The sequence below is a fragment of the Lethenteron reissneri genome, chromosome 1 (assembly GCF_015708825.2).
Source record: "Lethenteron reissneri isolate LAM-NWPU_2019-01 chromosome 1, ASM1570882v1, whole genome shotgun sequence".
Taxonomy (NCBI): Eukaryota; Metazoa; Chordata; class Hyperoartia; order Petromyzontiformes; family Petromyzontidae; genus Lethenteron; species Lethenteron reissneri.
In genome coordinates this window covers 6120248-6145717 of record NC_083779.1, presented here as the reverse complement: position 1 = coordinate 6145717, position 25470 = coordinate 6120248, and the positions used below count along the sequence as shown (strand labels likewise).

Below are 25470 nucleotides of genomic sequence, written 5' to 3'. Positions count from 1 at the left end.
GTCCTGCTTTGTAAGAGTTCCGAGTAAATTATTCATCTCATAACGTGACACCAATAGCACAATTGGGATAAAATATGGGGAAAAGACAAACATGTCTAATGGCACTGGTGTTTGAAGCGAGATGTTTGCAAATGCTTGGCTTTTTCTCTCTCTTTCAGTTGGAGAACCTGTTCTATCAGAAAATCGGGGATGCAGTGCAAGCATGCACAGTGACGAATTACTGGTACGTGTGCTAAAACTTTAATCGGTAGTATAAGTTGTAATTTTAATCTCTCTTGTGCACACACGGATCAGAGAACAAACGTTGAACTATGTGTCAAACGATGATGTACGTAAACTTTGTGTCATTGACGTCTGCAGGGAGGGCCCACTGGTGGTGGTTGCCAAGTGTGAGTTCACAAACACCAGCAGTGTGAACGAGTCGGTGGTTGACGCGGCCTTCAAAGCAGGAACCAACCAACTGTACAACCTGGGACCTTACCTGCTCAAGAACACAGACCTCACAGTGACCAGTAAGTAGACGCCTTCATTTCAACCTAAAGAGTTTTGTCTATGACCACAGCACCCAGAATGCGCCCCATCTCATCAGATCTCATGAGCCAAGCAGGTTTGAGCCTACATAGTTATTGGATGTGCGACCACCATGCATGACAGGTGCTACAGGCTGCCGCGAGGGCTACGTTGTGGGCAGCAGAGAGCAAGTACCGCTAAATCCATCGTTGTACTGTACTTGTATGCTCCCAGGTCTAGTGCAGTGGATTGACAGAAGCGCTGTACATGTACACATTATGCACAACACTGTGCTAGTCGCACGGACGCGCGGTGCAAGCGGTTGAGATGTTGGATCGTGGATGTTTGTGTGTGAACAGGAACGGAGCCACTGCCTCCAACAGGAACGCCAGCAACTACCAGTGCCGTCACAGCTACAGGTGAGTCTACCAGCACAGTTATCAATCTGGACTATCATCATCAGCCATGGTCAATCCACTGCTGGATAAAGGCCTCTCCAGCATTCGCCACCTCTCACAGTTCTGAATTATTACAATCCATCCGGCACCTGCACACGAGTTGATTTCATGGCTCCATCTACTCAGTAGATGTGCTCTCGGACACGTTATATTCTTTAGCTACCACTCTGTTATTACTCCTGACCATCGTCCATCTTCTAGCCAGGACGTGTCCTGCACACGCTCACTCGATTTTCTTAACAGTTTGAAAGATGTCTTTAACCTGCATATGTTCTATCATCCACGTGTTCCTTTATCTGTCCCTCCGTGTAATTTCAGGCGTGCATCTCCCCATGCTTCTTTGCAAACGTCTCAGTTATTTTTGTGAATGATCATGTTCATGAACCATATGTTGTAACAGGCAGGACACACTGCCTGTCACAGAAACCCAATGGAACGTAAGGGCTGTGTAACCATTATTCTAAAATGTTCACGTTCATAACGTGACTTTATCATCATTGGCAGGTCGCTGAGAGTGTTAAAGACCCACATAAATATTGTGGCAACGTTTGGACGTAATAATGACAATTACATGTTTTTTTGCTTTTCTCTAAGTTGCAACAACTACTTCTGCAAGTGCATTCAACGTCACCACAAGTCAGTCGATCACCCAAGGTAGAACATACTGAACATGCAGAATGTAATCAACACTTAAATAGACCTGACGCTGAATAACTATTATGTTGCAGTACCCGCCTGTGATCGCATTCTGTGTGGAATTTCTGTGTTAAATTCCTGTGTTGTATTGATCACGGCTAATGAACATGATGATGATGATGAATTATTCGCTTTCTGGTGAGGTCCACATTAATGGAGGAACCATTTCTGATATTTTTTTGGAAGATCTTGGGAAAATACCAATTTCATTAATTGTATCATAAATGCTTTATCAGGGATAATTGATTAAAAGGAAAACTCAGAAGCCCTAATCATAGCTCACACATTAATTATTATTTTAGCACTTTCCAACTCAGGTTGAAAGCGGAAATGAATTAACTATGTCCGTCCTCCTAAAGCGGCGTCACTGTAATTTTCGTGAACATAAGTCAACGTGAACAAAACTTAAATATGAGGTTGTGTTGCTCTTCGGAACTCACCCTGGAGAAAACCAGACACAATAATCAAAAGATTATTGCTCAAAGCTTGGAGACACAAACGAGGGTTAAACTTAGAGACACAAACCACCTTTAAAAGAAACGGTGCCGCGGGCTAATGCCCATGTGACGTGACAGCGTGCGACGTCACAATCTGACATCACGTGTTGTTGCGCCATGCGACATCGTCTCGCTGTGCTACCGGAAACCAAATATCATTATCGCTCATTCCACACTCCTGAAGAAAAGTGCATTTGAAAGCAATGCCATTCACATGGATTTTCGCACTCTTTTTATCCCTTCCCCCCACCCCACTAATCAAAGCTCCAACTGTGCCTGAGCCGAGCCAACTGATCCCCACGACGTCGCCACCGTTCGCCCCGACCGTTGGAGACCAGCAGCACTTCTACATCAAGTTCACCATCGTCAACCGCAACTACAGCAGCGATCTGGCGCAGAGCTACTCTCCCCTGCGAACCGAGTACACCACAAACATCTCCAACCTGGTGAGCGTCGCTTCAGGGTCATGGAGGTTTTCATCTACAAAGTGACAATTCTACACGTCCAAACTTAACTTCGCTTCTCATCCCTATGTTCTTTGCCAATTCAGAGTTTGTTGCTAAAATAGTACTGGCTGTAATCAGAGGTCAGAGCTGGCACAGCTGAGATCATGGGTTCATATCCAGGTTTCAGCCGCCTGTCACTATAATGGGTGTTTCAAGTGTTGTGAGTTAATGATCTCAGCTCAGTCACCAATTACTATCCAACAATGATAAAATGTGGTTCTGCACTTAATTTGGCTAAATTCTAGCACTTAGAATTTAAAAAACAAACGTATGTGACTTTGACTTTTATAATGCAACAAACACTACTCGCCAGGATAACTTGGCAGTAGTTCCATAATATCTGCTTCTGTGGAACATATATCATATCACTTAGGGTTGTCTTGCTTTGTAAGAGTTCCGAGTAAATTCTTCATCTCATAACGTGACACCAATAGCACAATTGGGATAAAATATGGGGAAAAGACAAACATGTCTAATGACACTGGTGTTTGAAGCGAGATGTTTGCAAATGCTTGGATTTTTCTCTCTCTTTCAGTTGGAGAACCTGTTCTATCAGAAAATCGGGGATGCAGTGCAAGCATGCACAGTGACGAATTACTGGTACGTGTTAAAACTTTAATCGATAGTATAAGTTGTCATTTTAATCTCTCTCGTGCACACACGGATCAGAGAACAAACGCAAGATAGAGACATCGTATTGACTGTTAAAGTGAGGTTACACATGATCAGAGATCAACTTTAAATTGCCAGGTGAAATAAAAAGGTAAAGGTGCAGCCCTGCAAGTACCTGCTCACGCCACTGCTGGCAGAAGGGCCTTAACTAGAAAGAGCTCAAGAAAGCCCCTTGCTTGGAGGTATTTGCCTCCTCTTCCAGACTGACCAGACAACTCAAAAGAGGTGGGAGTACACACATGTTACCCCACCACGCGCAACCCGCTAATCGACTGTGGTTCTACCAATTCATACTGCTGGATGAACAAAGTTCACGGGGTAGATTTAAGAAGCTTCCACATATGGAGAAACTTTCCCATCATAGGAATGTGGAATTTCCAGCACAGGCAGAGAAGTAAACTGGAGCTGAGCACCACCTCAATGCTCATTTGAGCAGGAAACCAGTTTACCTTTGTGTTAAACGATGATGTACGTAAACTTTGTGACATTGATATCCGCAGGGAGGGCCCACTGGTGGTGGTTGCCAGGTGCGAGTTCACAAACACCAGCAGTGTGAACGAGTCGGTGGTTGACGCAGCCTTCAAAGCAGGAACCACCCAACTGAGCAAACTGGGACCTTACCTGCTCAACAACACAGACCTCACAGTGACGAGTAAGTGGACGCCTTCATTTCAACGCGGCACGTTCACGTGGAATTATTTCAGCTGCTGTGAGACATCTCACGGACAACTGTCAATGAACCTACTTGTACTCAATATGCGGATCCCTCCACTGGCTCTCAAGATCACACTCACAGTTTTAAAGATCCTCCACTGACTCATCCTTGTTTACCTTGTCAATCTCATCGCACTCTCCTGCCCACAATGCCCTCTCTGCTCCAGCAACTCAGGCTTTCTGTCAAAGCCCCCAATTTACCTTTGCCCAGTGGTAGGTCGCTCATTCGCCTCTACTGCTGCCATTGGCGTGAACTCCCCTCCCGCAACCATCCATGCTGTCAACTCCATGCCCAAATAGACTCCTCTGCCTATGATTGACTATTTCAGTCTATAAAATAAGAATGCCTACCCTTCTTGTGAAATTTCTGAAGATGCGGCCGCATTTAGACGTTTTATCAATTTACATTGTAATTGTGTCAATATTTTTAAGGCTGACATGACGTCTTTGTGCACAAACAGGAACAGAACCAATGCCCCCATCTGCAACACAAGCACCTACCAGTATAGGTAAGGCAACACATTCAGCAACCAACAACAAATAACCGCGTCATATCAAGTGTGCCCCACATGACAAATTTCACTGCTCTTCCGAATTTGCCGATAATTACGTGGAAGTCTGCCATCTGGCGGTGAAAAATATACTGCGCATGTTGAAAACAAATATGGTGCACTAGTCCCAGAGTAATGGCCCACTCACCGTGAAATGTTTACCAAAATTGACGTAGGTGCCAGGTAACATGTGGTTACTCCCACCTCTTCCAAAACATCTGGCCAGCATGGAAGAGTGGGCCAAATACCCTTTAGATGGGCTTTCTAGAAACCCGTAGTGGAGGCCCTTCCGTAAGCAAAGGCGTGAGCAAGTAAATTGAGGGCTGCACCTTTACCTTTTAGGAAGCGATGATGGTCATTTATGAGTCTGTGTGTTTGGTCCTCAGCAACTCCTCCGTCAACGACACCACCAGGCACAGGGCTACCACCCTCAGGTACGCCACACACAACATTCCGTCCAAACCACAACCACGCGGGCATCCGTACTCACAACCACAACAAATATAACTGTTTCTAACTAATGCTTAATTCGCATCGACTATGTCTCAATTAAGTTTAATGAATACTTCTGAGGACAAATGTACGTTGCAAAGCGGCATAGAAGCCACGTATATTCATGATCTTTCTTCCTTGTACTTCTGTGTTTTAGTTTCCACCACAGCGGCTGTAACGACCAAACAGACGGCCGCCACAGAAGGTAATCCGCGCGTTACCCACAGATTACATCTCACTGTAGCAGTACCCTCCTGAAAAAGAGTCAAGCTCACCATTGGCACTCCGTATTTCATTAAAAAACAAGTTGCCGATTTTCTTCCCCCTTCAAAGAATTATAACCCCATAACAAACAAACAAAATACGCTTAGGAGGGGCTGCATAGAGCTCCCTCGAGCGATCGGAGGCGCTTTAGCCAGCAGTCACTTGAGCAAGATTTTTCAGAGCTGCACCTTAACCTTTACTTTTGCATTTTTCATAGCACCCATCGTTCCCGTGACAAACAACCCGATCAACGCCGGGAAGACGACAACAGCGCCAGTCGTCCTGACCCAGGGACCCCAGCAGCACTTCTACATCAAGTTCACCATCATCAACCGCAACTACACCAGCGATCTGGCGAGCTACTCTCCCCTGCGAACCGAGTACACCACAAACATCTCCAACCTGGTGAGCATTGCTTCATGGTCACGGAGGTTTTCGTCGATGAAGTGCCAATTCTGCACTTCCAAACTTAGCTTCGCTTCGTATTCCTAAGTTCTCTGGCAATTCAGAGTATGTTGCTTAAAAAGTACTTGTTGGAATCAGAGGTAGGAGCAGTCACAGCTGAGATACTGGGTTAGGACCCAAGCTTCAGCCGTCTGTGATTAAACCGGGTTCTCAAGTGTAGACAGTTGATGGCTTCAGCTCAGCCACCAATAACTGCACAAAACGCAATTACATCAGAGGTGGCCGAGTCGCTCAGCGGTCAGAGACCAAAGCCGGCACAGCTGAGATACTGGGTTCATATCCAGGCTTCAGTCGCCCTTGAATACACTGGGTTTTTCAGTGTGGTGAGTTGATGATCTCAGCTCGGTCATTAAAGACTGCCCCAAAAAATATCAACTTTGGTTAAATTTCACCTCTGAAAATTCATAAAGTATAGGAATATGTATCACTGTGGACCAGAGGACACTGGAAGAGGTCTCAGAGGTAGTTCTATGATATCTGCTTCTGTGAGCCGTACATTATATCAAGAAGGGTTGTACTGCTCTGTGAGAGTTTTTAATAAATTATTTGTCTCATGACGCGACACCAATAGCACAGCTGGGATATAATAAATAAAATGTGTCATGACACTGACATTTGAAGCGAGCTGTTTGCAAATACTTGACTTTTGCTCTCTCTTTCAGTTGGACAACCTCTTCGCTCAGAAAATAGGAGATGCATTCCAAACATGTCACGTGGCGAATTACTGGTACGTGCCAATTTAATCTTTCACACACTTCAGACAACAAACGCAAGTTCGAGACATCGCATTGACTGTTACGATAAGTGGGCTTCGACGTTATAATTAAACAAATTTAAAATGCATGAAGGTAAAGGTACAGCCCTGCAAGTACCTGCTCGCACCACTGCTGGCGGAAAGGCCTTCACTAGAGGGAGCTCAAAGAGAGCCACTTGCTTTGGGGCATTTGCCTTCTCTTCTTGAAAGAGTTGGGAGTTACCCACACTTTACCCCACCATGCACAACACACCGATTGCTTCTACCCATTCATACTGCTGGGTGGACAGAGTTTGCGTGGTGGATTTAAGAAGCTTCCACCATTGTTATACTGCCGTGGGGAGAAATAAAATTGAACCGACGAAATCAAATCTGGATTGCAAGTCCAGTGTGATAACCATTCTACCACAGCAGCATCCCTGACAGTATGAAAGCTGACAATAGATTTTTTTGAAAACTAACTTTGCATCATTGAATTCCGCAGGGAGGGCCCACTGGTGGTGGTTGCCAGGTGCGAGTTCACAAACACCAGCAGTGTGAACGAGTCGGTGGTTGACGCAGCCTTCAAAGCAGGAACCAACCAACTGTACGACCTGGGACCTTACCTGCTCAACAAGACAGACCTCACAGTGACCAGTAAGTGGACGCCCTCATTTCAACGCGGCACATTCACGTGGAATGATTTCAGCTGCTGTGAGACATCTCACGGACAACTGTCAATGAACCTACTTGTACTCAATACGCGGATCCCTCCACTTGCTCTCAAGATCACACTCACAGTTTTAAAGATCCTCCACTGACTCATCCTTGTTTACCTTGTCACTCTCATCGCACTCTCCTGCCCACCATGCCCTCTCTGCTCCAGAAACTCAGGCTTTCTGTCAAAGCCCCCAATTTACCTTTGCCTAGTAGTCGGTCGCTCATTCGCCTCTACTGCTGCCATTGGCTTGAACTCCCCTCCTGCAGCCATCCATGCTGTCAACTCCATGCCCAAATAGACTCCTCTGCCTATGATTGACTATTTCAGTCTATAAAATAAGAATGCCTACCCTTCTTGGGAAATGTCTGAAGATGCGGCCGCATTTAGACATTTTGTAAATTTACATTGTAATTGTGTCAATATTTTTAAGGCTGACATGACGTCTTTGTGCACAAACAGGAACAGAACCAATGCCTCCATCTGCAACACAAGCACCTACCAGTACAGGTAAGGCAACACATTCAGCAACCAACAACAAATAACCGTGTCATATCAAGTGTGCACCACATGACAAATTTCACTGCTCTTCCAAATTTGAAATTGATTACGTGGACGTCTGCCATCTGGCGGTGAACAATATACTGTGCATGTTGAAAACAAATATGGTGCACTAGTCCCAGAGTAATGGCCCACTCACCGTGAAATGTTTACCAAAATTTACCAAGGTTCCAGGTAACATGTGGTTACTTCCACCTCTTCCAAAACATCTAGCCAGCATGGAAGAGTGGGCCAAATACCCTTTAGATGGGCTTTCTAGAAATCCGTAGTGGAGGCCTTCCGTCATAAAAGGCGTGAGCAAGTAAATTCAGGGCTGCACTTTTACCTTTTAGGAAGCGATGATGGTCATTTATGAGTCTGTGTGTTTGGTCCTCAGCAACTCCTCCGTCAACGACACCACCAGGCACAGGGCTGCCACCCTCAGGTACGCCACACACAACATTCCGTCCAAACCACAACCACGCGGGCATCCGTAATCACAACCACAACAAATACAACTGTTTCCAACTAATGCTGAATTTGCATCGACTCTGTCTCAATTAAGTTTAATGAATACTTCTGAGGACAAATGTACGTTGCAAAGTGGCATAGAAGCCACGTATATTCATGATTTTTCTTCCTTGTACTTCTGTGTTTTAGTTTCCACCACAGCGGCTTTAACGACCAAACAGACGACCGCCACAGAAGGTAATCCGCTCGTTACCCACGGAGTACATCTCACTGTAGCAGTACCCTCCTGAAAATAAGTCTAGGGACTCAGCGAGTCATGCTCACAATTGGCACTCCGTATTTCATTAAAAAACAAGTTGCCGATTTTCTTCCCCCTTCAAAGAATTATAACCCCATAACAAACAAACAAAAATACGCTTAGGAGGGGCTCCATAGAGCTCCCTCGAGCGATCGGAGGCGCTTCCGCCAGCAGTCACTTGAGCAAGATTTTTCAGAGCTGCACCTTAACCTTTAGTTTTGCATTTTTCAAAGCACCCATCGTTCCCGTGACAAACAACCCGATCAACGCCGGGAAGACGACAACAGCGCCAGTCGTCCTGACCCAGGGACCCCAGCAGCACTTCTACATCAAGTTCACCATCATCAACCGCAACTACAGCAGCGATCTGGCACAGAGCTACTCTCCCCTGCGAACCGAGTACACCGCAAACATCTCCAACCTGGTGAGCGTCGCTTCAGGGTCACGGAGGTTTTCATCTACAAAGTGACAATTATACACGTCCAAACTTAACTTCGCTTCTCATTCCTATGTCCTCTGCCAATTCAGAGTTTGTTGCTTAAATAGTGCTGTCTGGAATCAGAGGTCAGAGCTGGCACAGCTGAGATCATGGGTTCATATCCAGGTTTCAGCCACCTGTCACTATAATGGGTTTTTCAAGTGTTGTGAGTTAATGATCTCAGCTCAGGCACCAAATACTATCCAACAATGATAAAATGTGGTTCTGCACCTAATTTGGCTAAATTCTAGCACTTAGAATAAAAAAAACAAACGTATGTGCCTTTAATAATATAGGTGAATAATATTGGTCGCGAAAGTCTACGTGTTAAGTATGTGACTTTGACTTTTATAATGCAACAAACATTACACGCCAGTATAACTTGTCAGTAGTTTCAAAATATCTGCTTCTGTGGAACATATATCATATCACCTAGGGTTGTCCTGCTTTGTAAGACATCCGAGTAAATTCTTCATCTCATAACGTGACACAAATAGCACAATTGGGATAAAATATGGGGAAAAGACAAACATGTCTAATGACACTGGTGTTTGAAGCGAGATATTTACAAATGCTTGGCTTTTCCTCTCTCTTTCAGTTGGAGAACCTGTTCTATCAGAAAATCGGCGATGCGGTGAAAGCATGCACAGTGACGAATTACTGGTACGTGTGCTAAAACTTTAATCGATAGTAAAAGTTGTCATTTTAATCTCTCTTGTGCACACACGGATCAGAGAACAAACGCAAGTTAGAGACATCGTATTGACTGTTAAAGCGAGGTTAGACATTATCAGAGATCAACTTTAAAATGCCAGGTGAAAAAAAAGGTAAAAGTGCAGCCCCGCAAGTACCTGCTCACGCCACTGCTCGCAGAAGGGCCTTAACTAGAAAGAGCTCAAGAGAGCCCCTTGCTTGGAGGTATTTGCCTCCTCTTCCAGACTGACCAGACAACTCAAAAGAGATGGGAGTACACACATTTTACCCCACCACGCGCAACCCGCTAATCGACTGTGGTTCTACCAATTCATACTGCTGGGTGAACAGAATTCACGGGGTGGATTTAAGAAGCTTCCACATATGGAGAGACTTTCCCATCATAGGAATGTCGAATTTCCAGCACTGGTTGAGCTGTAACTGGAGCTGAGCACCACCTCAACGCTCATTTGAGCAGGAAACCAGTTTACCTTTGTGTTAAACGATGATGTACATGAACTTTGTGTCATTGATGTCCGCAGGGAGGGCCCACTGGTGGTGGTTGCCAGGTGCGAGTTCACAAACACCAGCAGTGTGAACGAGTCGGTGGTTGACGCGGCCTTCAGAGCAGGAACCAACCAACTGTACAACCTGGGACTTTACCAGCTCAACACCACAGAACTTACAGTGACCAGTAAGTGGACGCCTTCATTTCAACGCGGCACGTTTACGTGGAATGATTTCAGCTGCTGTGAGACATCTCACGGACAACTGTCAATGAACCCACTTGTACTCAATACGCGGATCCATCCACTGGCTCTCAAGATCACACTCACAGTTTTAAAGATCCTCCACTGACTCATCCTTGCTTACCTTGTCACTCTCATCGCACTCTCCTCCCCATCATGCCCTCTCTGCTCCAGTAACTCAGGCTTTCTGTCAAAACCCCCAATTTACCTTTGCCCAGTGGTAGGTCGCTCATTCGCCTCTACTGCTGCCATTGGTTTGAACTCCCATCCCGCAGCCATCCATGCTGTCAACTCCATGCCCAAATAAACTCCTCTGCCTATGATTGACTATTTCAGTCTATAAAATAAGAATGCCTACCCTTCTTGTGAAATGTCTGAGGATGCGGCCGCATTTAGACGTTTTATTAATTTACATTGTAATTGTGTCAATATTTTTAAGGCTGACATGACGTCTTTGTGCACAAACAGGAACAGAACCAATGCCTCCATCTGCAACACAAGCACCTACCAGTACAGGTAAGGCAACACATTCAGCAACCAACAACAAATAACCGTGTTATATCAAGTGTGCCCCACATGACAAAATTTACTGCTCTTCCGAATTTGAAGTTGATTACGTGGACGTCTGACATCTGGCGGTGAACAATATACTGCGCATGTTGAAAACAAATATGGTGCACTAGTCCCAGAGTAATGGCCCACTCACCGTGAAATGTTTACCAAAATTTACCTAGGTTCCAGGTAACATGTGGTCACTCCCACCTCTTCCAAAACATCTAGACAGCATGGAAGAGTGGGCCAAATACCCTTTAGATGGGCTTTCTAGAAATCCGTGATGAAGGCCCTTCCATAAGCAATGGCATGAGCAAGTAAATGCAGGGCTCCACCTTTACCTTTTAGGAAGCGATGATGGTAATTTATGAGTCTGTGTGTTTGGTCCTCAGCAACTCCTCCGTCAACAACACCACCAGGCACAGGGCTGCCACCCTCAGGTACGCCACACACAACAATCCGTCCACACCACAACCACGCGGGCATCCGTAATAACAACCACAACAAATACAACTGTTTCCAACTAATGTTGAATTTGCATCGACTCTGTCTCAATGAAGTTTAATGAATACTTCCGAGGACAAATGTACGTTGCAAAGCGGCATAGAAGCCACGTATATTCATGATGTTTCTTCCTTGTACTTCTGTGTTTTAGTTTCCACCACAGTGGCTTTAACGACCAAACAGACGACCGCCACAGAAGGTAATCCGCGCGTTACCCACAGAGTACATCTCACTGTAGCAGTACCCTCCTGAAAAAGAGTCTAGGGACTCAGCGAGTCATGCTCACAATTGGCACTCCGTATTTCATTAAAAAACAAGTTGCCGATTTTATTCCCCCTTCAAAGAATTATAACCCCATAACAAAACAAAAAATACGCTCAGGAGGGGCTCCGTAGAGCTCCCTCGAGCGATCGGAGGCACTTCCGCCAGCAGTCAATTGAGCAAGATTTTTCAGAGCTGCACCTTAATCGTTACTTTTGAATTTTTCAAAGCACCCATCGTTCCCGTGACAAACAAACCGATCAACGCCGGGAAGACGACAACAGCGCCAGTCGGCCTGACCCAGGGACCCCAGCAGCACTTCTACATCAAGTTCACCATCATCAACCGCAACTACACCAGCGATCTGGCGCAGAGCTACTCTCCCCTGCGAACCGAATACACCGCAAACATCTCCAACCTGGTGAGCGTCGCTTCATGGTCAAGGAAGTTTTCGTCGATAACGTTCCAATTCTGCACTTCCAAACTTAGCTTCGCTTCGTATTCCTAAGTTCTCTGGCAATTCAGAGTCTGTTGCTTAAAAAGTACCTGTTGGAATCAGAGGTAGGAGCAGTCACAGCTGAGATACTGGGTTAGGATCCGGGCTTCAGCCGTCTTTGAATAAACCGGGTTCTCAAGTGTAGAGAGTTGATGGCCTCAGCTCAGCCACCAATAACTGCACAAAACGCAATTACATCAGAGGTGGCCGAGTCGCTCAGCGGTCAGAGACCAAAGCCGGCACAGCTGAGATACTGGGTTCATATCCAGGCTTCAGTCGGCCGTGAATACGCTGGGTTTTTCAGTGTGGTGAGTTGATTATCTCAGCTCGGTCATTAAAGACTGCCCCAAAAAATATCAACTTTGGTTAAATTTCACCTCTGAAAATTCATAAAGTATAGGAATATGTATTACTGTGGACCAGAGGTCACTAGAAGGGATCTCAGAGGTAGTTCTATGATATGTGCTTCTGTGAGCCGTACATTATATCAAGAAGGGTTGTACTGCTCTGTGAGAGTTTTTAATAAATTATTTGTCTCAAGACGGGACACCAAAAACACGGTTGGGATATAATAAATAAAATGTGTCATGACACTGACGTTTGAAGCAAGCTGTTTGCAAATGCTTGACTTTTGCTCTCTCTTTCAGTTACGACACCAATAGCACAGTTGGGATATAATAAATTAAATGTCTCATGACACTGACGTTTGAAGCGAGCTGTTTGCAAATGCTTGACTTTTGCTCTCTCTTTCAGTTGGACAACCTCTTCCCTCAGAAAATAGGAGATGCATTCCAAACATGCCACGTGGCGAATTACTGGTACGTGCCAATTTAATCTTTGACACACTTCAGACAACAAACACAAGTTCGAGACATCGCATTGACTGTTACGATAAGTGGGCTTCAATGTTATAATTGAACACATTTAAAATGGATGAAGGTAAAGGTACAGCCCTGCAAGTACCTGCTCGCACCACTGCTGTCGGAGGGAGCTCAAAGAGAGCCACTTGCTTTGGGGCATTTGTCTTCTCTTCTTGGAAGAGTTGGGAGTTACCCACACTTTACCCCACCATGCACAACACACCGATTGCTTCTACCCATTCATACTGCTGGGTGGACTGCCATGGGGAGAAATAAAATTGAACCGATAAAATCAAATCTGGATTGCAAGTCCAGTATGATAACCATTGTACCACAGCAGCATCCCTGAAAGTGTGGAAGCTGACAGTAGATTTTTTTTTGAAAACTAACTTTGCATCATTGATTTCCGCAGGGAGGGCCCACTGGTGGTGGTTGCCAGGTGCGAGTTCACAAACACCAGCAGTGTGAACGAGTCGGTGGTTGACACGGCCTTCAGAGCAGGAACCACCCAACTGAGCGAACTGGGACCTTACCTGCTCAACAACACAGACCTCACAGTGACCAGTAAGTAGATGGCACCCATCTTAAGATAAAAGTTTCCTTACAAGTGTCAGTGCAATGACTTTGGCAACTCACGCAGTGGTGGCCAGATGGCTCATGGGTAAAGAGATGCTGAGCGGGTACCGCTGAGTACCTGGGTTCAAACCGAGGTTTCAGCTGCTCGTGAGTTGATCATCTCAGCGTGGTCGCCGATGAATGCACAAAACAAAACAATCACATTATATATTTTCTTCTCCTCAATTTGGGTGAATTCCAACTCTGAGAATTAAACAAATCTTTATTTACGTGATGAACATTTTTCCATGGATTAAAGAAGTCACTTGAAGAGATCTCAGAAGTAGTTCCGTATAATCTAATTCCACTGACCGTTCTCTAATACGGGTATGATGCACTGCTCAACTAAAGTTCTTGAATGGATACTTGCTTATGAAATGTAATCAACGTGGGAACATTTTTTTTTTATAAAAATAAATTTGTACAAAATGTGCAAACTCGCAGAGTCGCACTACTTTGCACTCACAAACTGATGTCTGTGTTACCAGGGATTGAACCCACTCCTCCGAATGCAACGCAAGCACCTACCAGCCCCGGTAAGACCCCTGGTATATCTCTACATGCAGCGTCCATTAGCAGAGACACAGTGCAGTTAACCCCTCCTTGTATTTGGACTTCACTGAGACATAAACGCACAACACGACAGCGTCACAATGCAGTTCAATTATTAATTTAGGTTTTTAAGCAAGCGGTGCATGCGTGGAATCTTGTGCAAAATTATTTGTCGTATTTTAATTCATATAGGTTGTATATCGTGGGTTTACGTAACTCCTTACAACCACTACAGATTCCTCCATTCACCACAATGCTCACAAAAAAAATGTAATCGCCATTCGGAATAATGATAATTGCATGAATTGCCTTGGTGTGGTGAATCATGACACCTTTATTTCAAAGCAGAACACATAATGAAATCCTATGTATAAAATATATTTTAAATTGTATATATATTGTATAGGGCCTTTGACGCCAATTCACATTCGTGCTCGTCCCTTATTTTAATTTATGATTTCAATTCTGATGTCTCCATGGTGCAGCAGTTAGCGCAATGCACTTGCAATCCAGAGACGTCTAACCAGCGTGAAAGATTAAGTCAAAAATACACTGTTTAAGAGGGGCTATCTCATGCTCAATCTAGCGAGCGGGGGCCCTTCTGCCAACAGTCGCTTGAGCAAGTAATTGCAGGGCTGCACCTTAACCTTAACTTTTTATTTTTCAAAGCATCCATCGCTCCCGTGACAAACAAACCGGTCAACGCCGGGAAGACAACAGCGGCAGTCGGCCCGACCCTGGAATCCCTGCAGCATTTCTACATCAAGTTCACCATCGTCAACCGCAACTACAGCAGCGATCTGGCACAGAGCAACTCTACCCTGCGACAAGAATACACTGCAAACATCTCCGGCCTGGTAAGCATCGCTGCACGGAGATCCTGAGATTCTAAGATACTGTATTCTCTGGATTACGAGACACAAAATCTAAAGTATGATGCACCGCAAACTCTTCCCCGGTGTCAAAAAGGACAACAAATCTGGTCACACATGCAAACACCGACCAGAATTTATTACGAGATGCACCCCAAATGTTGGCTGTAAAACAGAGGTGGGGCAAGAAGTGTAATATCTATAATCAAGAGTATATGGCAATACAAACGACACTGGCATTAACTAAATACATTGACACGTACACACATGCATACATGCAAACATACTGGTTAGCCACTCACAGAACAGATCACAGGATATTGCTCTGCACTTTTTCTAAATGATGCGCATGTGCGTTCCCTCAGCTGGAAGACCTTTTCCGAAAGCAAGTCGGCAATGCACAGCACAACTGCACCGTCACAAATTACTGGTGAGTTTAATATTACTCCTCATTTTCACTCGCGTGCTTTCAATGACGGCATCTCACGACGGTAATCGTGATTATCGGAGTTGATCAAAGGTGTTAACGCTAACGGGGATCTTCTTCAGGCCTGGCACACTGGTGGTGGTGGTTGCCAAGTGTGAGTTCACAAACACCAGCAGTGTGGACGAGTCGGTGGTTGGCGCGGCCTTCAGAAACGGAACCGAACAACTGACCAGCCTGGGACTCTACCTGCTCAACACGACAGACCTCAATGTGACCAGTAAGCGAGCGAACGCCTTCATTTAAAGATGAACGATTCACACCATGTTCACATGGGATGATTTTAGCTGCTGAAAGACACCCACAGCTGTCAATGAGACCACATGCACTCAATATGCTGATTTCTCGACTTCATTTTAACAACCATATTTTGGATCCCAAAAAAGTCTAAGTGATATTCAGGCTCAAATGAGCACTGAGGCATTGGTGATCATCTCCCGTTTACATCCCTGAGCCAGTAAAGGAAATTCCACATTCCTATGACAGAGCTGATCGCTTCATAGGACAACCACTGTTGACTTCTATTAAATGTGTTTCTTTTATCGACCCAAGGGGATGATGGGCTGAGGCAATGCACTCAACCAGGAGTTGAACTCACAAACTTCCAATTGCGAGCCGCTCACTCTACCGCTGAGCTACCTGCCCTGTTACATAGGTTGCCAACACGTTTGCTCGGGTGTGTAACAAATACGTGGGAGAAAAAAAATTAGATCGCTGAGTTTTAGTTTATGTTCGGGGCAGTTTTTTAACCTCTTGGGGAGCAGCAGTTCTATGCATTGTGCCACCTCTAGTACACACGCGATGCAAGCGCATGACATCTTGACCCACACATGTTTCTGTACGAACAGGAACGGAGCCATTACCTCTGACACAAGCTTCAACCACCGCAGGTAAAACAACAGGTTCACCTCCTGACACAGTCCTTGCAGTCACTAGAGACCACTGCATTCTCCGCAGCGTTGACAAAATAAATGATCCCTGAATCGAATCGCCATCCGGAATCATGGTGATTGCATGAATTTGCCTTGGTAGTGGTGGTGAATTATGCCACCTTTTTTTCTAAGCAGAAAACAATGAAATCTCATGCAAAATTTTAAGCACAGCTTGCATGTATAGTGAGTCCTCGCTAAATGCGGGTTCACGCAATGCGTGTTCGCTAAAACGCGGTTCTTTTACGAGAGAACACTTTTCACAACGCGGAACGCACCGTTGCCACGCAGTTTCTGAGCAGTCGACGACGATCTACTTTCTTGAGCTGCGCAGTACAGTGATAGAGTGCAGGGAATGATGCAGTACACGCAGGCGGCGTACCCTCATCTCAGTTCTTTGTCCTGCCATGGGATGACTGCAGGCTGATTTATAGTGCAAATGTCATTCGAATTTACATGGTTTGTTATTTCGTTATGCCCTGTAATGTATATACGATAATTACTCGGTCAACTCGGTTTTACTTAACGTGACACTTTTAAGGAACGCATATACTGCGTTAAACGAGGAATTACTGTATATACATAAAAACTATATATACACACGGGCTTCAATGCTAATTTGTATTCATGCTCGTTATTTATTTTCAATTCTGATGTTGCCGTGGTGGTAACGGTTAGCACACTGGACTTGTAATCCGGAGATGTGAGCCGGCGTGGAAGAATTAAGCCAAAACTACGCTCCCTAGTGCTCAATCTAGCAAGCAGAGGCCCTTCCACCAACAGTGGTGTGAGCAAGCAATTTCAGTGCTGCACCTTATCCTATACTTTTTCATGTCTTAAAGGACCAATCGTTCCCGCGGCGACGACGATGAAGACAACAGCGGCAGTCAGCCCGATCCCAGAACCCCTGCAGCATTTCTACATCAAGTTCACCATCGTCAACCGCAACTACAGCAGCGATCTGGCGCAGAGCAACTCTACCCTGCGACAAGAATACACTGCAAACATCTCCGGCCTGGTAAGCATCGCTGCACGGAAATCGTGAAATTCTAAGATACTGTATTCTCTGGATTATGAGACACACAATGATGCACCGCAAACTCTTCCCCGGTGTCAAAAAGGACAACAAATCTGGTCACACATGGAAACACTGACCAGATTTATTACGAGATGCACCCCAAACGTTGGCTGTAAAACAGAGGTGGGGCAAGAAGTGTAATATCTATAATCAAGAGCATATGGCAATACAAACGACACTGGCATTAACCAAATACATTGACACGTACACACATGCATACATGCAAACATACTGGTTAGCCACTCACAGACCAGATCACAGGATATTGCTCTGCACTTTTTCTAAATGATGCGCATGTGCGTTCCCTCAGCTGGAAGACCTTTTCCGAAAGCAAGTCGGCAATGCACAGCACAACTGCACCGTCACAAATTACTGGTGAGTTTAATATTACTCCTCATTTTCACTCGCGTGCTTTCAATGACGGCATCTCACGACGGTAATCGTGATTATCGGAGTTGATCAAAGGTGTTAACGCTAACGGGGATCTTCTTCAGGCCTGGCACACTGGTGGTGGTGGTTGCCAAGTGTGAGTTCACAAACACCAGCAGTGTGGACGAGTCGGTGGTTGACGCGGCCTTCAGAAACGGAACCGAAAAACTGACCAGGCTGGGACTCTACCTGCTCAACACGACAGACCTCATAGTGAACAGTAAGTGAACTCTCTCACAACACCGACATACACGTGTTAACGAAACACATGCCTAAAAAATCCAACTGTGCACTGACTGAAAACTTTCCTCTTTATACGTTGCTATGTAATTACTCTAAAGATTCAAATAAAAAAAACGTTGTGATCATACCATCTCACTTGGCTAAGGGCATTGCTCTTCAGTCACCTCATCACTCTTACAATGTTATATACTGTATACATATATGTACACGATTAAATTTTTCTAAGTTATTTTTTTTTTACCATGACGGCAGCGACGACCGTGTGATGAACGCGTTTTCATCTGTACTTTGCAGGAACTGAGCCGTTACCTCCAACAGAGGCACCAATAGCAGCTCCAGAGACACTCGTGGCATTCTTCATCAAGTTCACAGTGGTGAACTACAATTACACGGTTGATCTGGACAACAGCAGCTCTCCATTGTATCAGGAACACTCGAAGAACATCTCTCAAGAGGTGAGCGATCGCTTGTACACGATAACAGGGGGCGAGCAACGTATGGCCCATGACTTCACTTCAGGCGGGCCCGCGACCGCATGAGGCCTACCGCTTAGTAATGGCCTGTTAAGGAATTTTACCCTCAAGGCTCTCCGACGTGTTTTCGCCATCATGACCGACGTTTCGCTGGACATACTGGGAGCTTCTTAACCCACAACGTGCAGTCAAACGCCAGGCATCATGCCGAACAACACACGGTCCAAACCTGAAAAACGCATAAGGAAACAATATGGCACAACCACCAAAGCCTATGCAGCAATGATGTGTATCCATCACTGCAAGCATCCTGGCTGCACAAATGGGCGGGTATAATAAGGGAATGTTTTCGGCCTGGCCACAACAGTGTTTGTAATGTTTGCATACTCAGTCACCCGTACAGATGAGCCCTCATAAATGTTGTGTTATTACTGGATAACGCTAAGGTGTGTGTTCATGTGTAGTCTACCACGAATGAAGAAAGATACCCCACACATGCTGTATAAGCATGAAAATAAATACTATGTGGCGCACATGTGATATTCCAGTTAATCTGATGCTTTATGTGTTTCTTTCAGCTGGAGAAACTGTACAAAAATGTCAAGGGAATCAATTTGAAGAACTGCACCGTTGTAGACTTCTGGTATGCTTATAATTTAAATCCGCCATTTCAATTCCTCAATATTTTGCATTGCAGTGTTATTGTGATTGTCATATATATGGAATCTGAGCGTTGGCTCGGTGATTCGCATCATGCCATGAACATAAGAATCAGTTACTTAACCCATCCTTCTGCCAGTGCCTTGGCGTCATTGGGGCACGACTATTTATTTCACCGCTGTCTCCTTGCAGTGCCTATCCACTTTTCTCTGTACATCGTTGTGTTCTTTAACTAAGACGGCTTCGATCCTGTCCAGTGGTTGATGTTTGATGTCCAGTCAGTTCATGGTATTCTTTTCCCCTAGCACCTGAATGAACTTGAAAATATGGCCTTCCTTCTCTTCCCAGACCACCTTTGAGTGTGGCTACAAGTTGCGGTTTAAGGCACTGATGTTTTTCTCTTTCATAGGGACCAACCACTGGCGGTGGTTGCAAAGTGCTTCTTCGTCAACACCAGTGACGTCAACAACAACAGCGTACATGAAAACTTCAAGAATGGGACGAAATCGCTGAAGAAACTCGGAAATTACAGCCTCACTGAGAAAGACGCGGACGTCACAGTAACAAGTGAGTCGAGAATTCTCTGTCACTCTCACAGAGCCCATTTTCTGAATTGTGCTACAATATGTATTTTTACAAAACGATCATCATCCACTGCTGGATGAAGGCCTTGCCAAGTCACCACCACCTCTCAGTCTTATTATGCAATAATCCACAAATGAAAAAGGGCTGTAAATATTTATAATTTTTACTTATTAGTTCCTGTGAATAAAATTCACCACGACAAAATCGTAGCCTTCATTGGTCGCGTTGTTTTTCACAGAGGAACAACCCGTGCGTCCCACCGTACAACCCGTGCGTACCACCGTACAACCCATGCGTCCCACCGTACAACCCGTGCGTCCCACCGAAGCCCTGAAGGATTTCGACATTCAGTTCACGATCCACAACCACACCTTCAAAAAGGAACTCAAGGATAACAATTCTTCAATCTACAAAGAATATGTAAAGAACATCACCGAACTGGTAAGGGTTATTTTGCCTCAAGTTTTCTCCTACACGAATCAAGACACTTGTTCCAAATACCCAAATGTAGCAGGACCCTCCTAAGAAAAAAAGTATTGAAACCCAGTAAGGGGGTAGAGCGGTGGCAATGTGGGTAGGTGCGCTCTGCTATAAACCCGGCAACCCCAGTTGTTGACATCAATGGTGAGTTATATCTGAACTGGTCCTGGGTTCCACTGCCTTCACCAACTCGCACCGACTAGTGTGGCCAAGTATGGTCAAACAACCCCAAATTTACAGAAATTTACTGTTTTCAGCTGCGTGTAATGATGCTCACAATGTTTCATTTCAGGTGGAGAACCTCTACAGGACAAAGTACAACAAGACACTGCACTACTGCGTGATAACCGGTTTCACGTACGTGATTTGACTTGCACCATTTTTTTTACTCGATTTGTCGAAGCTACAAGCTGTGTTGTTTGAGATTGTACGTACTTTCAAAGGAATGCATGTATGACTGAGATCCTGGGTTCCAATCTGGGTTTCAAATATTTGTGATTGACAGTATAGGAGATGATGGACTCAACCCGAGTCATCAATAACTGCACACAAATTAACCCGTAACATTAAATATGGTCATGCATTTAATTTGGTCAAATTCCAGCTCTGAGAATTACAAATATATCGGTTTGACCATCATGCAACGAATATTACTCTCTGTGGCTAAGGTGTGTAGGAAAGTGCTACCTTCTACTGCGTGGATCGAAATTAAACTAAGGTTTGTGATACTGTATTGGCAGTGGTGCAAAAACACAAGAAACAAAAACTCAACAGAGTTATCAGTACCACTGCCCCTAAAGATGTAAACATATATAATATGTTACGTTTTGGACAGTGGAGCGATGAAATTAGCTCTTGTGCAGGTGCTGGGTGGATTTTTACATCGCGGTATTGTGGCGGCTTGGGTTGCCTTCATCCAGCAAGTGAATTAACTATGGCTGCTACTACTGATGATGATAGCATTCTTTGTTTTTTTGTTTGGCATTACAGAGAAGGCTCAATCAAAGTGGATTGCAAATGCTACTTCACAAATAGCAGCACAGTGACAGTAGCCGACATCCTAGAAACATTCTCCAACAAAACGGATGGCATCGACGTGCTCGGAGCTTACAAGCTGCAGCCCAACAAGCTCACAGTGAATGGTACGTCGCGTGTGTGTGTATGTCTGTGTTTTTGAGGGGAGCGGTAGTGTAGTGGTTAGCGTGCTGCACTACGAGCCCGGCCCGCCGGGTTCGGTTCCCGCTCACGGCCAACACTAATACCTGGTGAGGTGTGTAAACATCACCACTGGGGAGACAAAGGCGGCCAGGCGTGGTGTTGGCCACCCACCCCGTCGTGTGCCGTGCCGGCCTTGACAGGTGCTCGCTAACAGAACTTGCCCCATATACGGGGGATCTTTATTTTTGTCTTTATGTGCCTAGCACAATAAGGAAAGTAATGTGGAGGTGGGAATAGAGTGTGGCTGAAAAGTGTTGTAGATATGAGGTTTGTAATGGGTGGGACTCGAACGGCGGATGTCTTGTTGCACCCATGGGACCGTGAGAGATAAACAAGGGCTTTGGGAAACCTTCATTTACTGTTGGATGGTACGTAATAAGGGGGCGGGGGGTTTCTTGTTGTACAATTTTACTGTTTTGTGAAAGTAGGTATCTCGCCGTAACACATTGATGGCCAGGGTTTCAGACTGACTCGCTCTGACTTATTTTAGGAATAAAGCCCGAACATGAGAAGTTGAAAACATTCTACATACAATTCCGTCCAATCCTGAAAAAGGAAACTCCAGACGAAGCTTTCAAAAAGAATGTTACAGATGAGGTATGGGACTAACCAAGGTTGCTGCAATACGATACGATATATTACACGGAAAGTGTATTGCCAGTGTTGCGCAATGTGTTCATATTGACCCAGACTTAAAGCATCAATGAGCTCTTACCTGGAAGCCCCCAGTCAACATCGATCTCTGCTGTCCCCACAATAATTCTGGAACTCCCTGCCTTCATCCGTGCTGCTGGCCCCCTGCCCCAATTTCCAAGAGCTTCCTCATCTCCCCTGCCAATGACTGCTTCTTTCTCGACGTAAAATATTTCATGCTCACTTTCTATACAGCTTCTTGAGATTTGGTCACGTTTAGATGCTAATATGAATCTACCTTGTATCACATTGTACAGCTCACCCAAAATTCTAGATAATGTGGACATGGAGGGGGGCTCGTTTAATTATTTACACCAAGCCCAGGGTTGCCACCTGTTCTGTTTTGCCAAAAAAGTCTCCTTATCGAGGTAGCTGCTGTCCTCGCAAATCTGTAATTTCTTCCAGAGACATGAAGAGACCCGGTAATAATGTCCCACTGAAGACAATGCATTTACATCACGTCCTGTCCTGTTCTGTTATTGTGAGATATTCTTCTTTCCATGATGTGTCCCACTATTTTGTATCTCAAGCGTTGGCAACCCTAACCAGGGCCCATGCCAACCGTGCTCCACCGCCGAGTTTGATGGAAATGTGTGTGCATTCGTCTTGCAGCTGGAGAAACTCTTTAATCAGGAGCTTGTGAACATCACACGCAACTGCAGCTGGGTGGACAAGTAAGAGACCACTTTGGTTCAGTATTGCCTGACGGTTAATTTCTACAGCATTTTCTTTAATATTTGTCATAGTCTTAGTCTTTGGATTTCAGTTGATAATTGAACCTTATGGCGGGACCCCAGGGTGCCATAAGCCCCCGGCTCTCACATAAACTGCATTGCAACGTCATTTTATGTCTGTTGAAGGCGAACGATACGGCAATCTATTCCTCTCGACGAACTCTACGCGATGCGCTAATCAAAGTTTCAAAGTTTTGTTTATAACTACGGCAATTTTGGCAATGACGGGTGCTTGGTGAAGACCGAGAGGATTGATTTCTGGTGGGTCGCGGCGTTTATGTGCACGGTGGGATGGAGTCGCCAAAAATAAATGAATTAATTACGATTTTGACTTCCATTTATTCGGGACCCCGGGGTCCCACCATAAGGTTCAATTACTGATTTGGAATTTGGTGATTAGGCACCAAAGTTGTGAAACAGCTTATTCAGCAATGTTATAAGTGCGCCCACAACTCAGCAATGAAAAGCATTCTTTTCAGATGTCGTATGAATAAGTGGACAAGAGAGTAGTCTCTTGCAAGTGAGACTATCCTTGTCTCTGGTTACACAAAATAAACCGAACCTTGAACTTCACATCCTGCAGGACTCCAGATTCTATCATCATTGAGAAGTGCGACTTTCTGGACTCACCGGATCTCAACGAAAAAGTCATCGAAGACGCCTTCTTCAAAGGAACAAAAAACATCACCAAGCTGGGCAACTACGACCTCATAAACGATGGCATCTTCAAAGTTTCACGTAAAGCCATTTTCATCTTTCATAATTGTTTTGCTTAGCTTTCAAGTGTATTGTATTCTGCCACGGTGTAATGGTTGGCACACACTACACTTACAATCCAGAGGTGGCCAATTCGATTCGATCTCCTGGCATGCCAGTTGAGACAATTGGGCAGGTTTATTAATGCCTCCAACTCTGTTGACCAAGCAATATAAATATATACGCCACAATTGGACGATCGGTGTAGTGAATTAAAGTGTTGATACTCCCACCTCTTTTAAGATATCAGCTGTTGTCAAGAGATTGAGATTAGTGAGATGAAAACGAGATAAATAAGAGATAGAGATGAAAAAGCTGCAGACAAGAGATACAGATGAGTGACCACAGGGAAGTAAGATACATTTTTGGGATGTTTGTCCAACTCCATTCATGTTTATACATGTGGAGAGGAAACTGGAGTACCCGGATTGTCACAGATGATTAATGCTAATTATGTATTTATTATTATTACAGCCAAACCAATCGTGCCGCCACCTGCAGAGAAGCTGAAGCCGTACTACCTAAAATTCACCGTCACCAACCACAAGTACAAAACCGACCTGGAGACCGTGACCTCTCAGTCTTATGCAAACATCACCAAGGGAATCTCTGCAGAGGTACAGCATATCAGCACAATGTCCAGAGTTATTACGTTTATTTCATGTTAACTGGAAAGAAAATATTATAATTGCCGCAGGTGCCCAGGTGGCTCAGAAGATCAGACGGAGCACTGAGCTGACACCGCTCACATCCTGAGTCTGAATCCAGGTTTCGGCCACCTGAAGTTCACCTGGGTTTCTCAGTTGTAGATAGTTGATGGTCTCAGTGACTTACACAGAAGTGTATTAACTTATATTGAGACCCATATATTCTGTTTAGTGATGTAATGGTCTTAGCCGAGTCACCAATCAGTTCAAAAAAACCCCATCACGTTAAATTAGATTCTGAAATTTAGATAATTTCTAGTTCTGATAATTGGTCTTACTATCACGAGAATTATTCTTATATGCACAGAGAGTGGGGAAATGTTTCCCTTCAATGTGTGGACCAGTAGCCACTTGAAACGATATCAGTGGTAGCTCTGTGATATCCATTTCTGTGGGCCGGACTCTAACACGAAGGGTTGCACTGCTCTGCGAGTCCCAAACATATTGTCACATGACATGACACCGATAGCGCAGGATACGATTGGGGGGAATAACAACAAATGTATAACACAGAAAAATACTATTTCGTATTAACTTGCAATGCTCTTTCCAATTTCAGCTGGATAAGTTGTTCAACAAAGAAATTGGAAACAAGTCTCACGGATGCACAGTCGTGGATTACTGGTAAGGGAGCCAACTCCACTCCTTGACTCCCCTACCCATGTTGAGCACGAGGTCTAGCAGACAGACTGTTTTATAGCATCCACTTTCTGTTCAACCATTACACTTGAGATCCAAACGCTTCTCTTTCTGATTTTGTCCTCACACTGCCCCCACCTTCGAA

The 25470-nt window shown here is 44.8% G+C and overlaps 1 protein-coding gene across 2 annotated transcripts in view; it reads left to right on the top strand.

Annotated features, from left to right (window-relative positions):
• Positions 1-25470, top strand: part of LOC133342239 (mucin-2-like) — a 78217-nt gene that overhangs the window by 39941 nt on the left and 12806 nt on the right. For both annotated transcript variants that reach the window (XM_061551308.1, XM_061551393.1), the window contains 44 exons: positions 159-223; positions 361-512; positions 870-929; positions 1563-1622; positions 2426-2607; positions 3203-3267; positions 3840-3991; positions 4515-4562; positions 4991-5038; positions 5254-5301; positions 5578-5765; positions 6488-6552; positions 7064-7215; positions 7739-7786; positions 8214-8261; positions 8477-8524; positions 8819-9009; positions 9662-9726; positions 10299-10450; positions 10974-11021; positions 11450-11497; positions 11713-11760; positions 12053-12243; positions 13072-13136; positions 13591-13742; positions 14282-14329; positions 15015-15202; positions 15583-15647; positions 15767-15921; positions 16550-16591; positions 17473-17648; positions 18019-18083; positions 18203-18357; positions 18675-18835; positions 19432-19496; positions 19923-20080; positions 20337-20539; positions 20871-20935; positions 21569-21720; positions 22287-22393; positions 23102-23163; positions 23807-23961; positions 24454-24596; positions 25246-25310. In XM_061551308.1, the coding sequence (XP_061407292.1) occupies positions 159-223; positions 361-512; positions 870-929; positions 1563-1622; positions 2426-2607; positions 3203-3267; positions 3840-3991; positions 4515-4562; positions 4991-5038; positions 5254-5301; positions 5578-5765; positions 6488-6552; positions 7064-7215; positions 7739-7786; positions 8214-8261; positions 8477-8524; positions 8819-9009; positions 9662-9726; positions 10299-10450; positions 10974-11021; positions 11450-11497; positions 11713-11760; positions 12053-12243; positions 13072-13136; positions 13591-13742; positions 14282-14329; positions 15015-15202; positions 15583-15647; positions 15767-15921; positions 16550-16591; positions 17473-17648; positions 18019-18083; positions 18203-18357; positions 18675-18835; positions 19432-19496; positions 19923-20080; positions 20337-20539; positions 20871-20935; positions 21569-21720; positions 22287-22393; positions 23102-23163; positions 23807-23961; positions 24454-24596; positions 25246-25310 (4619 nt within the window). The remainder of the gene's footprint in view (positions 1-158; positions 224-360; positions 513-869; positions 930-1562; positions 1623-2425; positions 2608-3202; positions 3268-3839; positions 3992-4514; positions 4563-4990; positions 5039-5253; positions 5302-5577; positions 5766-6487; positions 6553-7063; positions 7216-7738; positions 7787-8213; positions 8262-8476; positions 8525-8818; positions 9010-9661; positions 9727-10298; positions 10451-10973; positions 11022-11449; positions 11498-11712; positions 11761-12052; positions 12244-13071; positions 13137-13590; positions 13743-14281; positions 14330-15014; positions 15203-15582; positions 15648-15766; positions 15922-16549; positions 16592-17472; positions 17649-18018; positions 18084-18202; positions 18358-18674; positions 18836-19431; positions 19497-19922; positions 20081-20336; positions 20540-20870; positions 20936-21568; positions 21721-22286; positions 22394-23101; positions 23164-23806; positions 23962-24453; positions 24597-25245; positions 25311-25470) is intronic.